The sequence below is a fragment of the Apodemus sylvaticus genome, chromosome 17, assembly GCF_947179515.1.
Source record: "Apodemus sylvaticus chromosome 17, mApoSyl1.1, whole genome shotgun sequence".
NCBI classification, from domain to species: Eukaryota; Metazoa; Chordata; class Mammalia; order Rodentia; family Muridae; genus Apodemus; species Apodemus sylvaticus.
Genome location: NC_067488.1, coordinates 8,902,041 through 8,918,860, shown reverse-complemented (window position 1 = coordinate 8,918,860; position 16,820 = coordinate 8,902,041). Strand labels below are relative to the sequence as shown.

At 39.8% G+C, this 16,820-nt stretch overlaps 1 protein-coding gene across 2 annotated transcripts in view; it reads right to left on the bottom strand.

Moving 5' to 3' along the window:
* Positions 1–360: 360 nt before the first annotated feature.
* Positions 361–16,820, bottom strand: part of Zfpm2 (zinc finger protein, FOG family member 2) — a 446,056-nt gene continuing 429,596 nt past the window's right edge. For both annotated transcript variants that reach the window (XM_052161357.1, XM_052161358.1), the window contains 3 exons: positions 8,925–9,131; positions 5,729–5,953; positions 361–3,855 (listed from right to left, as the gene is read on the bottom strand). In XM_052161357.1, coding sequence (XP_052017317.1) covers positions 1,364–3,855; positions 5,729–5,953; positions 8,925–9,131 — 2,924 coding nt within the window. In that variant the 3' untranslated portion in view covers positions 361–1,363. The remainder of the gene's footprint in view (positions 3,856–5,728; positions 5,954–8,924; positions 9,132–16,820) is intronic.

Here is a 16,820-nt window from a genome sequence, read left to right as displayed (position 1 = left end):
TCGATGGAATTTAAATCCATGACAGAATACTAAAATCCGTCAAACTACAATCTCAATTTGCTGTTGCTGTTGTTGCTGTCGCTGTTGCTGCTGCTGTTTCTACCCACAGTAGTGTGGTGTGGTGTGGTGTGGTGTCCCAGGCTGATATGCCTTGAAAATAATTGTGTAAGGCTGAGTTAAATAGACAGAATGAAAACCCGGGTGCCACGGCCATTTTTGAGGGAAACTTGCCAACAGAAATTAACATGGAACTGATGATAAAGTGTTGCTATTTACTGTGTGACAATTAGAGCTAGATGATTTACCTGATGCTTAGGGTGAAAAAAAAAAAAGCCCAGAAAGTGAAACGTCTCCAACAATTTGGAATTTTATTCCATCCATGTACATGCATAGTAACAACATTTGTTGAGAAATTATTTCTATCAGAAGTAGAACATTATCTTTGTGATCACCAGGTGCAGTATTGCTACTCTTATATTTAAATAGATCTTATATATGAATTAAATTCATACTTGCAGCATTGAGTTTAGGGGTTCGATTTAGACTGTGCCTTTCAAAAGATAAAACTGATTAATACTACTCCGTTACTGACAATACTGCTTCCAGTAATTTTGTTCATTCTTTATAAAGTATTGCATTTAACAGCAAAGGTTTAAAAATTGAGACAGGGCTGCATCAGCGAAAGAAAAATACAAGTACTATACAGGAAAGAAATGCCGTCTTCGTTTAACATACATGTTTCAGTTTGAGAAAATGGACAGAAATATACGGCTACATACGAATGCCAAGCCTAATGACTAAGAGACTGTATCTGCTAAAATATAAAGTGCAATTGGAGCCTGATTATCCAAGAATTGAAATCTTAAGGCGAACTTATAGCATGTGTATTTAGAACATGTTTGCAGGTTATATTTTAGCATATACATATATCTGCAACAGCATATAAGAAAAAATCAGGATACACAAGTGCTTTTGAAGCTATTTCTAAAATGCTCTTTTGTATTGTTTGTGACTATTTTCTTTAAAAGCTACTATACAGTGCAAACCATATGTGCTACACAATAACTATACAGTAACATTACAAACGACTTTAATATAAAGTTTTTAAATAAAAATAACATAACCACAGCTATGAATACTGCTGGTAAAATAAATTAATTTTTTTTCTGAAAATGGCACCAATAATACACTTTACTAATGGCCTGTAATGAAATTACACCTTAAGTCTTCAACTCAGCCATAATGAATTATCTCCTGATTGCCAGATGTAATTCAAACAGCGTCTTTGTTTTCTGGACTGTTTAGAAGAACATACTAAACACGGGTACCAAAGGTGACTGCTTTCTTTAGTAACTCAGTTAGTTCATTTGACATGTTCCGCTGCATGCGATGAGCAATAAAACTTCTTGTGAGTTATAAAGTTCGAAAGATTATTGAACTGGATATCGCATAGCCGGCAGTATTTCCCACTGCTGGGAGCCTGGGTGGAGCCATTCACACCTTTTGCTATGCTAGACAACTGTTCTTCTGCGCAGGGAATTCCTGGGGAGACATTCTCATTTGCAGCTAACGGGTTCTCAGAGATCCACGAAGGGGATTTGTGGCCATCTTCGTGCTGGGCATTCTGGGAAATGTTCTCTTGCTGTGGGTTGGCTGTAGGTCTTTCATCTTGCTTCAGTCCACCATTCACTATGACCATGCCTCTGTTTTTGGGCAACAATGGCAGAGAATCCTTCTTGGGCACGGCACACCCATTTGAGGAGGCCTGGCCTTTAGGAGATTCATTTTCTGTATTTGTGCTTTGTTCGACATCAGTGTTGTGGATGACGAGAGAACCAGCGATATAATCGCTTGGCTTTATGCCGTAGTAGGGAGAAAGTTGGTCAGCTCCTTTCGCCTTCTTTATTGCTCCAGGATAAAGGCATTGGGGGAGAAACAAATGTTTGTTTTCTTCTTTTGTAGCAATGAGCTGAGCCGCTTCGCTGAAGACTTTCAGGCCTTGCAAGGTTGCCAAATGGGATGAAAACAAATTTCCGTTGGGAGAAGGCTGCTTTGGATTCCCATTCTTCTCACATTTGATCAGGTTTCTTTCAAAGCTGACTTCCGGGCTGTTCCGTTCACTTTCTGGATTCGGAAACACTTTGCCATCAAGCTGACCCAGGTCATTACGCTGATGTGCAGTGACAGGGCAGAAATTCTGCTTGTGGGCCAGGTAGTTCTCGACCTTATTGAAACTGATCTTGCACACGGTGCACTCGTGGTAGTCTAGTAGCCTCTTAGGAGATGCTGTCGTCCGCTCAGACTGCGATAAACACTTTTTGCTGAGGTCTATGGGAACATCCATCTCCAAACAGGAAACACTGGAATGGGTCGTGTCACATTTAGGAACCGGAACACATTTGTTCATGGCCAACGACGTTTCCAAGTGCTTTGAGACAATTCCTGGGAAGATGTCGCATCTCGGGTGGTAGCATTCTCCTAGCCCTTCGGTGGGCTCTTGAGTGGAGCTACAAGGATTGCTGAGGTTGGCTACATCAAGAAATCTCTGCTGGACCAGGGGCGGCCGTTGCTCCTGCTCGGGTAGGCACATTTCGTACATCTTTCTTCGCTTGCGTGTGCGCATGGTTCTCTGCATGGTCGGCACTTTGTTGGAAGCAGACCTCTTCAGCGGAGGGTCATGGCGTGTTGCACAGTAATACTGTTTGTGGACCATATAGGTTTCGTGCCTGCTGAAGGTGATGTTACAAGCTTCACAGGTAGTCTTATTTGGGTCACTTTCCCCGTCCACTAAGGGACCGCTGGGATTTTTCACATCAACGGGCTTTCCATTTATTTTGTCGTCATTGCTGTTGGAGGTGGGCAACTTTTTGGCTTGAGTGGAAAAGTCCTTCTCATGGCCTTTCCCGTTTGGCCCAATCAAATCTAAAACGGTGGAAGAGTTGATGCAGGATGTTTGAAGAAGTGGATTCTCTGGGTCCGACGAGTGAGCTGCTGGATTGAGAAGGTTTATGGAAGTCTGGCCGGTGCTAGGACTCACAGCCTCGGGCATCTTCTCAGAAACACTGGGAAACTCCGGGGATTTGGCCATCTGCTGCCAGCGGCTGCTGCAGTAGTGCTTTTTATGAACTAGATAGTTATCCAAATTATTGAATGTTATGTTACACTCAAAGCACGTAGCCCCTTTGGGCATCAAAGGGCTGTAAATTACAGGAGGGTAGCTGCTACTCCCGTGCCTCAGCCGTCGGTGCACCAGCTCGGACATCTTGGCTAAGATCTCTGAAGCCTGAGGGACCATCGTGATATCTTGGGGGAAAGCAAACTGAGACAGGAAAGGTCCCACAGGGAAAGAGGGCCCGATGTTGGGTTGCACTGGGGACGAGGCAAGTCTGGGACTGGAGGGCTCAGACTTTATTTTTGTGTAAGAGAAGCTTTGCTTGTTTGACGCAGGCTGTATCTCTGGTCTCTGGTTGGCAAGAAAGAGTTGAGTCTTTTTCTCACACTTGTCCAGCTCTGTGTCTGAGCTCGCATCTTTAGTCGGCATGGCCTTTTGGCTCTGGGCGAGGTCACTTCTGGCCAGCAAGTCTGTGGCTGGCTGTAAGCTGTCTTCCGTTCCACTTGGAGAGTGCTCCATGTCGCTTTCTCTGGGAAGTTTGCCACTGGGGACATGGAGCTCCTGGTGCTGTAGTAACTCCCTCTGGGTCTGGAAGCCAAAATGGCAGTGGTTGCATCTGAAGGCAGCTTGAGTGAGATGGGAGAACAGGTGCTGGTGGAAGTTGATCACAGAATCAGCAGTGTAGCTACAGACCGTGCATTTTAAGCTCGCCCCAGGGGGCAGAAACTCTTCCATTTTCACTCCTGGAAAGACACACAAAGCAGGAAAGCTGAGAGCCACATCTGTTTGTTTCCCAGTGATGGAAACCTTTGCTGGTAAGCTCGAGTCTCCAACACAACAAACAGAAATCCTTCGGATTCTCACTTATGATACTAAGATTTTGGTGACATCTGTAATAATAATTTCCTAAGACTCTTTGTGAGTGCTATGGTATAGATGGGGAGAACTTTTTTTTTTTTTTTTTTTTTTTTTTTTTTTTTTTTTTTGCTTATTTGAGACAGGGTTTCTCTGTGTAGCCCTGGTTGTCCTGGTACTCACTCTGTAGACCAGGCTAGCCTTGAACTCAGAAATCTGCCTGCCTCTGCCTCCCAAGTGCTAGGATTAAGGACATGCACCACCACTGCCTGGTGCAGGGAGAACTATTAGTGATTCTACTTTATTCGTCAATAAACAAACTAAAAAAACCCCAAAAACTAAGAAAATTAATTATAATAATCAAGCTGTGAAACATGGAGTTATGTCTAAGACTTATGCTTGTAATATTTAAACCATCCAAATATTATCCTCTGTAATAGAAAGAATTGACTATTAGAATATTCTCTAATATTATATATAATAAGATATTATATAATTATATAATATTAAGATAATATATTATATAATAATATAATATAATAATACAATATAATATAATAGCTATAATAATAGAATTGCTACTAACTACTGAATACCTACATGCAAGAAGAAGAAATTACAGATTTCTAAAATACAGGAATTTTAGCAACCATTTAGATCATCTTTTATTTTTTATATGAATTGTTTTATTTGTTTGTTTTACTGAATGTGGTTTATCTGTATCTAGGACAAATATTTGGCTGGTAAACACTGATAGGCTAATAAAGATTGATTAGAACAGTACACATGCCTGTTTAGATCACTACCTGTTTCTGATCAGTTATTGCCAGTGACTGTGGAGGTAAGTATCCTAGGAGATCAACTCCTGCTTCTGTTTATTCCTACAGAATGGGAACAGACTGGGTTTATCTTCTCTATACTGACAGTTTGAAGCCAGCCCAGTCTACATAATGAGTACCAGGACAGCCAGGTAGAGAGAGTGCCTAAACAAAACAAAACTAAACTAAATAAGAAAAAAACTGAAAATATTTAGATTTAATACACTTCTATAATTTTTTTTTAAAAAAGGAATTGGGATGCCATGAAATTAAACTAACAATAGACAAAGCCTATTTCAAATAAAACGAGAATAGATTCTACCTTGTTGTTTTTCTTAAGGAATTTAGAGTAGTTTCATGTCATAAAAATCAATTAAGCTTTAACCATGCATACTCTGGAAACTGAGGGATTTTTTAATTGAATCTACCAAAATAGCAGCTTCAATTTTGCGCAGAAGCTCCTTTTTTAATGTACCCACTATTTCTTTCTTAGCACATGGAAAGCACCATGATCAGTTTCCCAAGTTCACTTAACACTTAAAGCAAACAATATGTATGGCATTAAACAAAGGGAGAATAAATAATGCTATTTTGATGAAGAGGAAAATGAATGTAATTATTTGGCCCTTAGTCTAAGCACTGTTGTAGGTGTTGAAGGAATCAATCAAGTCCTTCAGTTAAAATATGCTACATCTAAATAGTATAAAAGAATACTGCTCAGACCAGTAAAATTATGTATGCATGCATGTATGCATATATGTATATGTATTTATGTATGCATGATGCATGTATGCATGCATAAATGTGTGTATGTACATATGTATGCATGCATATATGTGAATATATTATAGATAATGTGTATCTATGCATGTGTGTATGTATATATGTGTAGAAAGAATAGAGAAGACCCCGAAGCAAGTGCAGAAGCATTGGAGGCCCTTACCACTGTGTGAATTCAGGTGCATTTCTAGAGCCCGAGCATTGGAAAAGCTCTTGGTGCATTGTGGGAAGGGGCACAGGCTGGAAATCTGATGCGAACTGTCTTCATTTTCTTCAGACACTGGAGCAGCTTCTCTTTGCCTCCCACTACAGTAGTACATCAAATGGGCTTGCAGGTTCCGCTCGCTCCGGTACCAGATGCCACAGGACTTGCAAGGGAATATATCCTCTGCAGCAAAACCAGAGACATGTTAGCTGCTGTCTGCGGGAGTGAAATGTGGGGAAGGCAACATCTAATTCAGTCTAAGTCTGCTCCCAGGTTCTACAATAAGTATGATCTCGCATCTTTGGCAGATCAGCACTAGGCTCTTAAAGGAATGGTACGCTCTGGAAATTAACTTCCCACAGATGTTTAGAAAGGAATACTCTAGGATACACCAATATCAAAAATACAAAATAACTCCATTTTATACTTATGGGTTAAAATAACATGCATTTATAATAGCAATTAGAATCAGTTTGTCTGGTTAGTTAAAAGGTAAGAGTATGAGTGATTAGTGTCTCTGCAGCCTCTGATAGAAGAAATGGAAAAAGCACCTGCGGGATAGACAGTGGTGTCCACTACGCTTCTGAAGGACTGTGATATTGGTGCGGGCCAATCAGGTAGGCGATTAGAGGGCTGATAATGTTGTGCCTTAGATCTGATGTGAAGGATGAAATGAACTTATTGAGGTGGAGAAAAAAAAACTGTGTCATTTTGCTAAGAGCAACAGTGTAGAGAGGAAGTCACCGCACCCCGAGAGGACCTCGGTGAAGGCTCAGTGGCTGTGTGGTATTGTTGAAGCAAATGGCGAGATAGAATATAAAGGACCCGAGAGGCTCTTCTGAGAGGCTTTCTTTTTGTCTCTGTGATTCTGGGGATTCAGAGCCTATCACAAGGTCGTTAGTGTGGAGGAAACATTCTCTAGGAGCAGAAGGCAGGTGCCATCAATTAAGTAAAATATAATGAGGCTTGAATTCTAGCCTCGTTTTGTGATTTCTAAGATTTCATTCAGAAAATGTCTTTGTATGTATATATTTTCCTTCTCATACAGCTGTAGTTAAGGAAACCACAGTTGACTACCTTGTATAAGGCCGTGTGACGCAGTGGTTCTCTACCTTTCTAATGTTGTGAGCCTTTAATACAGCTCCTCTTATTGTTGTGATTCCCCCAACCATAAAATTATTTTCATTGCTACATCATAATTAATTTTGCTACTGTTATGACTCGTAATGTAAATATTTTTGGAGATTAGAGGTTTGCCAAAAAGGTTTCATCTTGGAGGTTGAGAAACCATTTACACTTAAACCTTCTACCATACTGTCTGGATGACAAGGTGGCACAGAGGAGAAATTATATGAGATGACAAGGGCAGTACTTTGTAGGGTAAGGCAGTACAATGTGATCCGCCCTGACTTCCTATTGTATAGATACATGGCTTTTAGATGCTCTGCAGAGGTTTCTGGGGAACATAGGGTCACATTAGACCTATGGAATTTGGAAGCTTTGAAGAAAATACATAGGGACATGTGGGAAAGTAATAAGAAAATTCCGAATCTCTTCAGGATGAGTTAAATATATCATTAATGAACAACCAATATATAGCTCATGGAGAAAGAAAGGAATCTGCAGAATCATGAATCAGAAATGAGAGGAAATCTAAGGATCAAATTCTAGTCACAGGAAGACGAGGGCAGTTTCAAAACTATGCACTGATGACCGTTCATTCTTCCCAAGGGAAGTGCATTTACACTATGGAAGAGACTGCACAGCTTATTATACTGTATATGTCAACAGAGATAGGTCATAGGACTGATTTCAGGATGCAAATGATGATCTGTGCATGTATTGGGTCACCTGAGGTTAATTGTCTTTTTTCCACAGAAAGAAAACAGATATACTCTAATATATAGTTAGAATTAATATTATATATTGGAGCATCAAAATCGAGTAAGGTTATTTGAAATCTCTTGTAATAAAATTACTTTGCCCCACATCCAAGTTGGTCACATTATTTCATGCTGTATACAATAAGAACAAAAGTAAAATAAGAAAAGAAAAAACTATTCTATTAAATAAATCAAGAATTGTTTATGTTAAAGGTCTTTGGCCTATTGATTACATACATAGTGATTTAAGAATCATCTGTAAATTTCTTTTTTCATAACTATAGTGGGATATTTTTAATAATATGAAAATATTAATTGTTATCTAAATTTCTTTTTCCTTGCTCTCAAAGATCGTCAATGTTATTTTAAGACTTAGTGCATTTTTTATTATCAACATTAGTAAAATTCTACTCTTGCCATGTAACTGCCACTCAGTTTTATTTCCCACAGATCTGGATTAAAGCAGATCTTCTTAGGACAAAGACCCTGGGGCCTCTTGGACCATGGACTGTCCACCACATAGTGTACTGCTTTATGTGTTCGAGAAATTCAGACTAGACTAGTATTCATCTTAATGGTATAAAGCAGCCCAGAGAGGTTGCCACGGTGTATTTTAAAGTTCTCCATGAAGTATTAAAAGCTTATACACTCTTCGTCTCTTTCCCCTTTTCTTCCTTTTAATTAACAAATATTTTGATTTGTCCAAGTTACTAGGACTTCATCCAGATTGTCTGGATAAATACAAAAGCTCTATGCATTTATATTGGTTTATTTGAGGCTACTAGGTAATATTGTTAATATCCAATAAAATAATAATATTTGTACAGAAGAGCCTCACCCCGACATACTCTGTATCATTAATGTACATAATAAAATTTGATTTTTAAATCTGTATTCTTCTTTTCCCGGTTTTTAAATTCCATGACCCTTAACAAATACAACTTTTGCTACTAGAAAACCATCCCTGAAAGCCACTGGGCTTGTCATTGCTAAGCAAAGTTGAATTATTATTCAACAAGTAGAGAATGACAATTTTTAGTGTGGGTGACATTTAGGAATCTAATCTGGCATAACTGGGTGTATGTTTTATCTGCATGCAAGGCACACACACACACACACACACACACACACACACGCGCGCATGCATACACACACACTCATACAGCTATATACTGATGAAAATGTCTGTCCTTAGCTGCCTTTTAGTAGACATTATTTTCTCCATAAATACACATCACACGCAGAGCTGGGTTGTTGCACTCAGCACTTACTATTGACAATAGCTGTAGGCAAAATAGAAGCCATGGCAGCTTGCTGAGGAAGCAGCTGAATTGAGTCCAGCAGGCGGGCCGGGTACATCCCTTCTGTAAGAGTCATCTGACTAGCAGCTTGTAGCCTCGAGTCAAAATCCACCACAAAGGCAATGAGTTCTTCGCCCTCTGAGATGGCTTTAGTTGTGGTGCACCACAGTTGACCCCCTGTTGAGAAGGGTGGAAACAAGAGAAAAAGAGTTGTCATGGAACCCGTGAGTGAGCTGGCTGCATGCAGAAGGCTCGTCTTCTGCTCCTGTCGTTCCTGTGGTGTGGACTGGGAGTGGACTGCAGATGTGTGTCTCAGCCAACCTCTGTGGACAAATGTTCTCCTGGTATTAGGCAACCGTTTTACGCACTACTTGTAGGAGAAAAATTGGGGGAAATACAGATAGTGTTTGTAGAGTTTATCAAGGTCCCAACTCTTGTGCTTGAAAACCTATGTGGGAGAGACACGGCTGCAAAACAACTGCAGACATGGTTTTAAAACTATTATTTCATTAGCTAATGAAAGAACCAATGGTTTCCCTCTTTCCACCTTGAACCCCATCTACCAGTGTCCCTCTATCTTTCTCTCCACTGCCCCAATTCTTTTTGGACCGTAGGACAGATACCCCAAATTACCAAACAAGCAAACAGAAGTCTGTAAAATCTTAGATGATGAAGTGCAGTCCCAGGGAGGCTGAGCCTGCCTGTGTATACCACCCTGTATGTACTTTTTACTGACTGGGCAATCTTATACAATACCCTGTGATGTCCCTTCTTTATCTCCGTTTACCCTGACTGAACTGCCTGCAAAGGAGGACACACCAAAGATTCTTTTCAAAAAGGCTTATTTCAATAAAGATTTGTTTAAATGAAAGGAACCTTGTCTTCAAACACTGAGATAGACTCTGGCTCTGCATTTCAAATGATCACGTGCGGTGCATTAAAAAGAAAAATTAACTATGCAAGTACATCTTCTAATGTATTGGAATGTGATAGCGAACACTCATTTATTTAACATGTTTAGACAGGCAAAGCACTTATATTTTGTTATCTCCATTCTCAGGCCTAGATACATATCCCACACAGTTATGTCTGCAGTAATGTGCTGTACTTGATATTTTATAAAGCACCCCCCCATTGTGTATGTACTGGAATGCTGTATATTGTACTCATTAACCAAGAAAAATTGTACCCATTTTGATAAGTCGTATTGCTCTGCTTATCTTTTAGCATAACTGTCATTTCAAGTGCACTTCATTTTTTTTCCCCAGCCTCGGAGATCATGGTTTTTAAACAACTTGTTCAAATCTTGTGATGATAAGAACAGTCTATGAGTCTGAGGAGCTGGGTGGAAAGCTGATGCCTTAGAAACATCACGGGCAATTAGGAAAGGTTTAAAGCAAGCAGACAAAACACAGCCCAGGACGGTGTGTGTCCATGAAAAAAAGAAAAGAAAGATGATAGTCCTCAAAGTTATGACCAGCTTTCCAGTAAAACGGGAAGATAGTAGAATATCACACGTGCTTACCCCAACCATACTTTGATTCTAATGTTTCTCAAAGCATTAGTTTATTGCAGTTGAAATAAAACAGTTTAAATTTTTTGGGGGGTTGAAATATTTTTTTCCAAGTCACTGAAGCCAAAATTACATCACTGGGGAATGAGAGAGATCTAGAAGCCTATGTGGCTCCATTTTCCCGGGGTTGGGGTCGGCATTCTTACTCTGGGAACCTCTGCGTTTAGATGCTCACATCTTACTACTTACAGTGGAGACAAGCTAATCACTTGTGTCTTATTTTTCCTCTGGAACACAGTTTATAAAGCCAGCATGTGGAATGAGGGTGGGAAAGGAAAATCCAGGACCACTAACCTGGGCTTATTCTCTAGCATGGTCACAGAGCCGCTAGATTTCAAGCAAGGAGTTCAGATTCTTGGTTAATCCAGCAGTGGCTACCTTTCACAAAAATAAAGCCAGACTTGCCTTCAGGTCCTAGGACAAGATATCTACCAACAGCTAATTATGGTCGTCTCAGTGAGTCACACAGCAAGACAACAGCTTACCCACACAAAGTGTTTAGCCAAAACATCAATGAATAAACAAAGTAAAAATGAAAAAATACCAGTTGCAAAAAGCAGAACAAAGATATGATGGCTTACATCATTAAGCAACTTAACAGTTTTTACATACACCTGCATTTTCAGATGTGCCTATGATGATTCCTGTACTGGCTAGTTTTGTGTGTCAACTTGACACAGGCTGGAGTTATCACAGAGAAAGGAGCTTCAGTTGGGGAAGTGCCTCCATGAGATCCAGCTGTGGGGCATTTTCTCAATTAGTGATCAAGTGGTGAGGGCTCCTTGTGGGTGGATCCACCTTTGGGCTGGTGCCCTTGGGTTCTATAAGAGAGCAGGCTGAGCAAGCCAGGGGAAGCAAGACAGTAAGAAACATCCCTCCATGGCCTCTGCATCAGCTCCTGCTTCCTGACCTGCTTGAGTTCCAGTCCTGACTTCCTTTAGTGATGAACTGCAACGTGGAAGTGTAAGCTCAATAAACCCTTTCCTCCCCAACTTGCTTCTTGGTCATGATGTTTGTGCAGGAATAGAAACCCTGACTAAGACAAATTGGTACCAGCATAGTGGGGTATTCCTGTGACAACCTGACCATGTTTTGGGGAGGACTGTGGAAGGACTTTGGAACTTTGAGCTAGAAAATCTGTGGAAAGTTCTGTGGGAGCTTGGAAGGTTACAACAGTGCAGAAGATGGAGGCCTGGCTTGTGAAATTTCAGAGGGAAGATTAAAGACTCTTAAAGTGGCCATGTTTTGATTGTGAAGATTCTGTCGTTTTGGTTAGCTGGGGCTGAAGAATCATCTGTAAGTAACAAGATACCAGAACCACTAAAGCAAACCTTTGTGTTACTGGGAATATTGATGCTGGTTAGCTGGAGCTAAGAAATTAGTGGTGATTAAGAAGAGACCAGCATCACTGAGATGAAATCTTCTTGGAAGTGTTTTCTGAGAGCACAGAGAGTGTGTTCCAGAGATAGCCACAGTTGTATTTTGTGCTGTGGCTGGACTTGGTACTGTGTAACAGTCACCCAGATGGTACTGGTTTTGAAGGCATGAAGGGGTCATGAAGAGCAGCTGAGGCTCTTGGCACAGTGAGAGGCCACGGAAGCCCATTGGTGAAGGTACAGCCTCAGTTGCAATTGATGGCCCAGGACTTGAATGGGTCATGCATAGGAGCAGAGGCTTGTCACCATGATGAGAGCCCATGAGAGGCTATTGGTGAAGCCTAATTACAGTGGAAGATAGCAGCGTTTTGGAGATGCCAGTGCCATGTGATGACTACCAAGAACAGCAGCAGCAGTGGAGTACAGGCAGCTGGAGCCTAGAAGACAAGCTGTGTGCTACAAAGGGCAGAGCTGGAGAAGTGACCCAAGCCCTTGGAAGATGCCAGAAGATCGTGAGTTGGATCCCAGACATTGGACATTTGGAGTTTGAGTTTTGCTTTTGGTTGTGACTGTGCCCTGATATGTTTCCCTCTTGAAGGAAGAAAGTATTTTAGTGGAGCCCACAGTTAAAAGACTTTGAACTTTTAAAAGCCTGAATTTTAAAGATATTGGACATTTTAAGGTGAATGAACTTTTAATATGTAAAGACTGTGGGACTTTTAAAGTAATTTTGATCTTGGGGATGAATAAGAAAGTAAGGGTTGAGGCTTAATAGTGATGTGTTTGTGTGTCAAGTTGACAAGGGGTCAATTGTACTGGCTAATTTTGTATGTCAACTTGACACAGGCTGGAGTTATCACAGAGAAAGGAGCTTCAGTTGGTGAAGTGTCTCCATGAGATCCAGCTGTGGGGCATTTTCTCAATTAGTGACCAAGTGGTGAGGGCCCCTTGTGGGTGGTTCCACCTTTGGTCTGGTGCTCTTGGGTTCTATAAGAGAGCAGACTGAGCAAGCCAGGGGAAGCAAGCCAGTAAGAAACATCCTTCCATGGCCTCTGCATCAGCTCCTGCTTCCTGACCTGCTTGAGTTCCAGTCCTGACTTCCTTTAGTGATGAACTGCAACATGGAAGTATAAGCTAAATAAACCCTTTCCTCGCCAACTTGCTTCTTGGTCATGATGTTTGTACAGGAATAGAAACCCTGACTAAGATAATTCCTATTGCATCATTGCTACCTCTTGCCCCCATTTTGCAGTTCACTCAGCGTGCAACATTTTGAAAGGGTGAATTAGACTGAATTGTTTGTCTTAGGATTAAAAATTCTAACTAATTCATTCATCACCCATTCAGTGAGGTGAGGTGTCTGCTATGTGTCAGACTGGTCTGTGTACTTTATGCAAGAGTTCACATATGTGTGTCAACAGATGAATCAAGGTATGTATCATGCTATAGTTAACTGAAGCTTCTTGAAGGAATTAGGGAAGTCATACAAATTGATATTTTTACTGGATCTGGAATAAGTCAAAATGAAATATCACGTGTCTGTGTAAGTAAGAACAGGCATACTCATCATTAGTAGACATGGAGTGAACATATGAGCAGGTACAGGATTGTGGAAAGACCTGAGAAAAGCTGAGGATCTGGGGCACATGTGTGTGGAATGAAGAGAAAGATACAATTTCAGGAATCTTGTTTGATGGTCGTATAACCCTGTGGGTGTCACCTACAAAGGGTCGAGAGAGCAAGTTTTGTGTTATGTATATTTTGACATAGTTTAACACACTGTTCAAAACTACAGCTTCATTTCTTTACTAAAACAGGTCCTGTGAGAGCAGAGCATTTGTACTTCTAGCCTTAGTTATAATTCTTCCTGTGACCTTTTAAAGGTCCTTTTCATGAAAGCTTAGAAAAATAAGTAAGAAAATAAAGTATTCATTTCCTGGCCTTCAAATATATAATAAACCTGTTCTGGTTCTTTAGTCAATACCTGAGACAACCCACTTAAAGAAAAAGTATGTTCTACTCATGGTATTGGAAGCTGAAAGAGTGACCATGAGACCTTAGCTCTTAGGTAGGGCATGCAACAAATATTAAATTAGGAATAAGAAAATCGATTTACATATCCAGACTGGAAGTCAGAGAGAGAGACTGGGGCCGTGTTATCATTTGAAGATACACTCCAGTAGACCCAATGACCTGTCACTGGGCCTCTCTCTAAAAGATCTCAGGCATTCAATACCAGGGCTGAAGCTTGTGGCCCACACCAACAACATTCCAACCCTAGAATCATGGTTACTTTAAGGACCTCCTCAGGGGAAATCACCTAGAGACCTCAGGCTGAGCTATCTTCTCACTGCAATACATGTTCATTGAAAATGCTGGTCACTTATTACTTTGCAGCATGAGGTTTCTTTCTGTTACCAGTGCTAAAGACAGCCCTGCTAAATCTCTATACAAATGAGCGCTTAAGCATCTTAATGGATGTTTCTTGGGTTCTTATAGCTAAAAGTACACTTAATATCCTCAGAATTAAAGCAAGCAGAATTTCAACATACTGGTTTGTATTGATGGCATGTTCATAGGAACCCAAAAAGAATCATGTCAAGATTCAACAGATATGTGTGACAATGTAACTGTCACTCAGTTCTTAAAATGGCTACTGTTTTCTTTTCAGCATCACTCAGGACAGAAAGTCCTTATTCTATGGAATTCTTGGCAAACAAGCACAGTGGGTACCTGAAATTACTGAACATTCATTTGTATTCAGCGCTAAACAGAGTTGCAAAGAGAGCATGGTGGATGAGAAAGCTTAATTTTAACCTTGATTTGATAGGTAACATGTAATCTTGAAAATTTGTTTATGAGGCACAGAAAATGGCAAGTATAAACTAGAGGTCTCCTTAAAATTTTTAAGATACTCCTGTGGATAACATGCTAATAGTTGTAATTACTGAATATTCCTTACTCATTCAGTAAACCTAGGCGAGAGACTACATCTATACAGCTTGTGATGTGGTAGGGACTCTCAATTCTACGTTGACTCAGTAAAATAATGAACATGTCAAATATATCATATGTATAATACAATTTCAAGCATGTCTCAAATACTAACATGTCTCAAATACTAAACATTTACCTTAGTCATGTTAAAGTAATATTTTACCACTTTCTTGATTAGGTACAAGTTGAAATAGACATGTAAAGGGGCCTCAAGATTCCACATGACACAGAAGTTCTGGCCAGCAATTTTGATTACACTGTAGATCCTATAGAGAAGTTTGACTCTCTGTTGACTTCAAGCTTCGGTCCTAAATGAATTAAATCAAAGGCTCTGGGAGTGAAATTTGAGCATCTCTGTTTTTAAGAACCTCTCCAGAAAGCTTATCCTAACAGTAGAGTTCAGAATAAAGGGCTTGGAGTGACCTTTAGGCAGCCTGTGTACTGTAGAATGTCTTTGAAATATAACTTTTCTTGATGTTGAACTAACTTATCAAAGTATTTACACAATTTGACAGAGAAGATCCATTCTGAACTCAGAAACTGATAACTAAAAGTTGCTTTGAGTGTTCCCTTCTCTTATAATATTTAAAGAATATGGAAATTCTGAGCGAGTCAGTAAGATATGGTCAATAAGAAAGAATGGGGAGAGATTTGAGGCTACTCTTCCTAGTAAGGGGAACATGAGATTTCCAAAATAATAATCAGGTCTGAACCATAATTTTATTCTTTATTATTGAAATGTGTAGGATACTTCATGACAGTTTGGGCACCAATTATGAGGAGAAAAATGTGCAAGAAAAATGAGGAGAAAAAAGTCTTAGCAATTTTGGAACTGATGAGCTACCAGTAGTTTAATAAACGTTCGAGTTCTACTTGCTTTTAGAAATGGTTGTCTTTATATTAGTTTGAAGGTGTATAGCTTGCTAATAGGAATTACTGACAATGATATACTCACCCAACTGTGGAAATATTATAGTATACAAACAAGAGAAGAATGAATAATCACATTTATAGCTTGAGATATGGATTTTTATCTGATGACAATGATCTGCTGCCTTTCTACCAAATGGAAAGGTTGTTTTAGACTTCCTTGACATCTGTCTCTCCTTTCTTCAAACAGAACCATTCTTCCAAGTCTTCATACTCCCATGAGACTCCCTTCATAGCAAAGGACAAATGCATTCAAGGTTCTGTGAAAAAACAATGACGCCCAAGACCTTGACGTTCCTGGAAAACCCTGTACTTGTGGTTCTCAGTAATGTTTATGATCAAGGTTCTTGTACAGTCAGATTCAGTGTCTAGCTAGAAGCTTGCACATTTTTCTCCTCATAATTGGTGCCCAAACTGTCATGAAGTATCCTACACGTTTCATTAATAAAGAATAAAATTATGGTTCAGACCTGATTATTATTTTGGAAATCTCATGTTCCCCTTACTAGGAACAGTACCCTCAAATCTCTCCCCATTCTGCCAAAATTTTTACTTGCACATGTTATTATGATATGAGTGTCTGCACAATGCTACCCAGACCTTTGCTGATAAACTGTAATTAAGATTAAGACAGGACTTTTGGAAAGGATCCCATCATTAGCAAACACGATAAACACAAAAATACTCCCTACTTGTCAACCAGGAGCAATTCAGTAACCTAACAGTATTATCTGTTGCTAGGATACCGAACTGACAAAGCTTCAATTATATTGTTCGACCATACCTATAGAGTTCTGTATAAGCAAAATATATCCAGACTAAAAGCATTTAACTTCATCCATGCTATCTGCAATTCACAGCTTCTTACAATGGTAAAAATCAGGTTAATAATTACACAGTGTGCTGGAAATTCTTTTCCATGTGTTATGTCTATACATGATTCTTTCTAATTTATCTGTGTGATTGATAGACATGCTTGCTTTGTAAAAA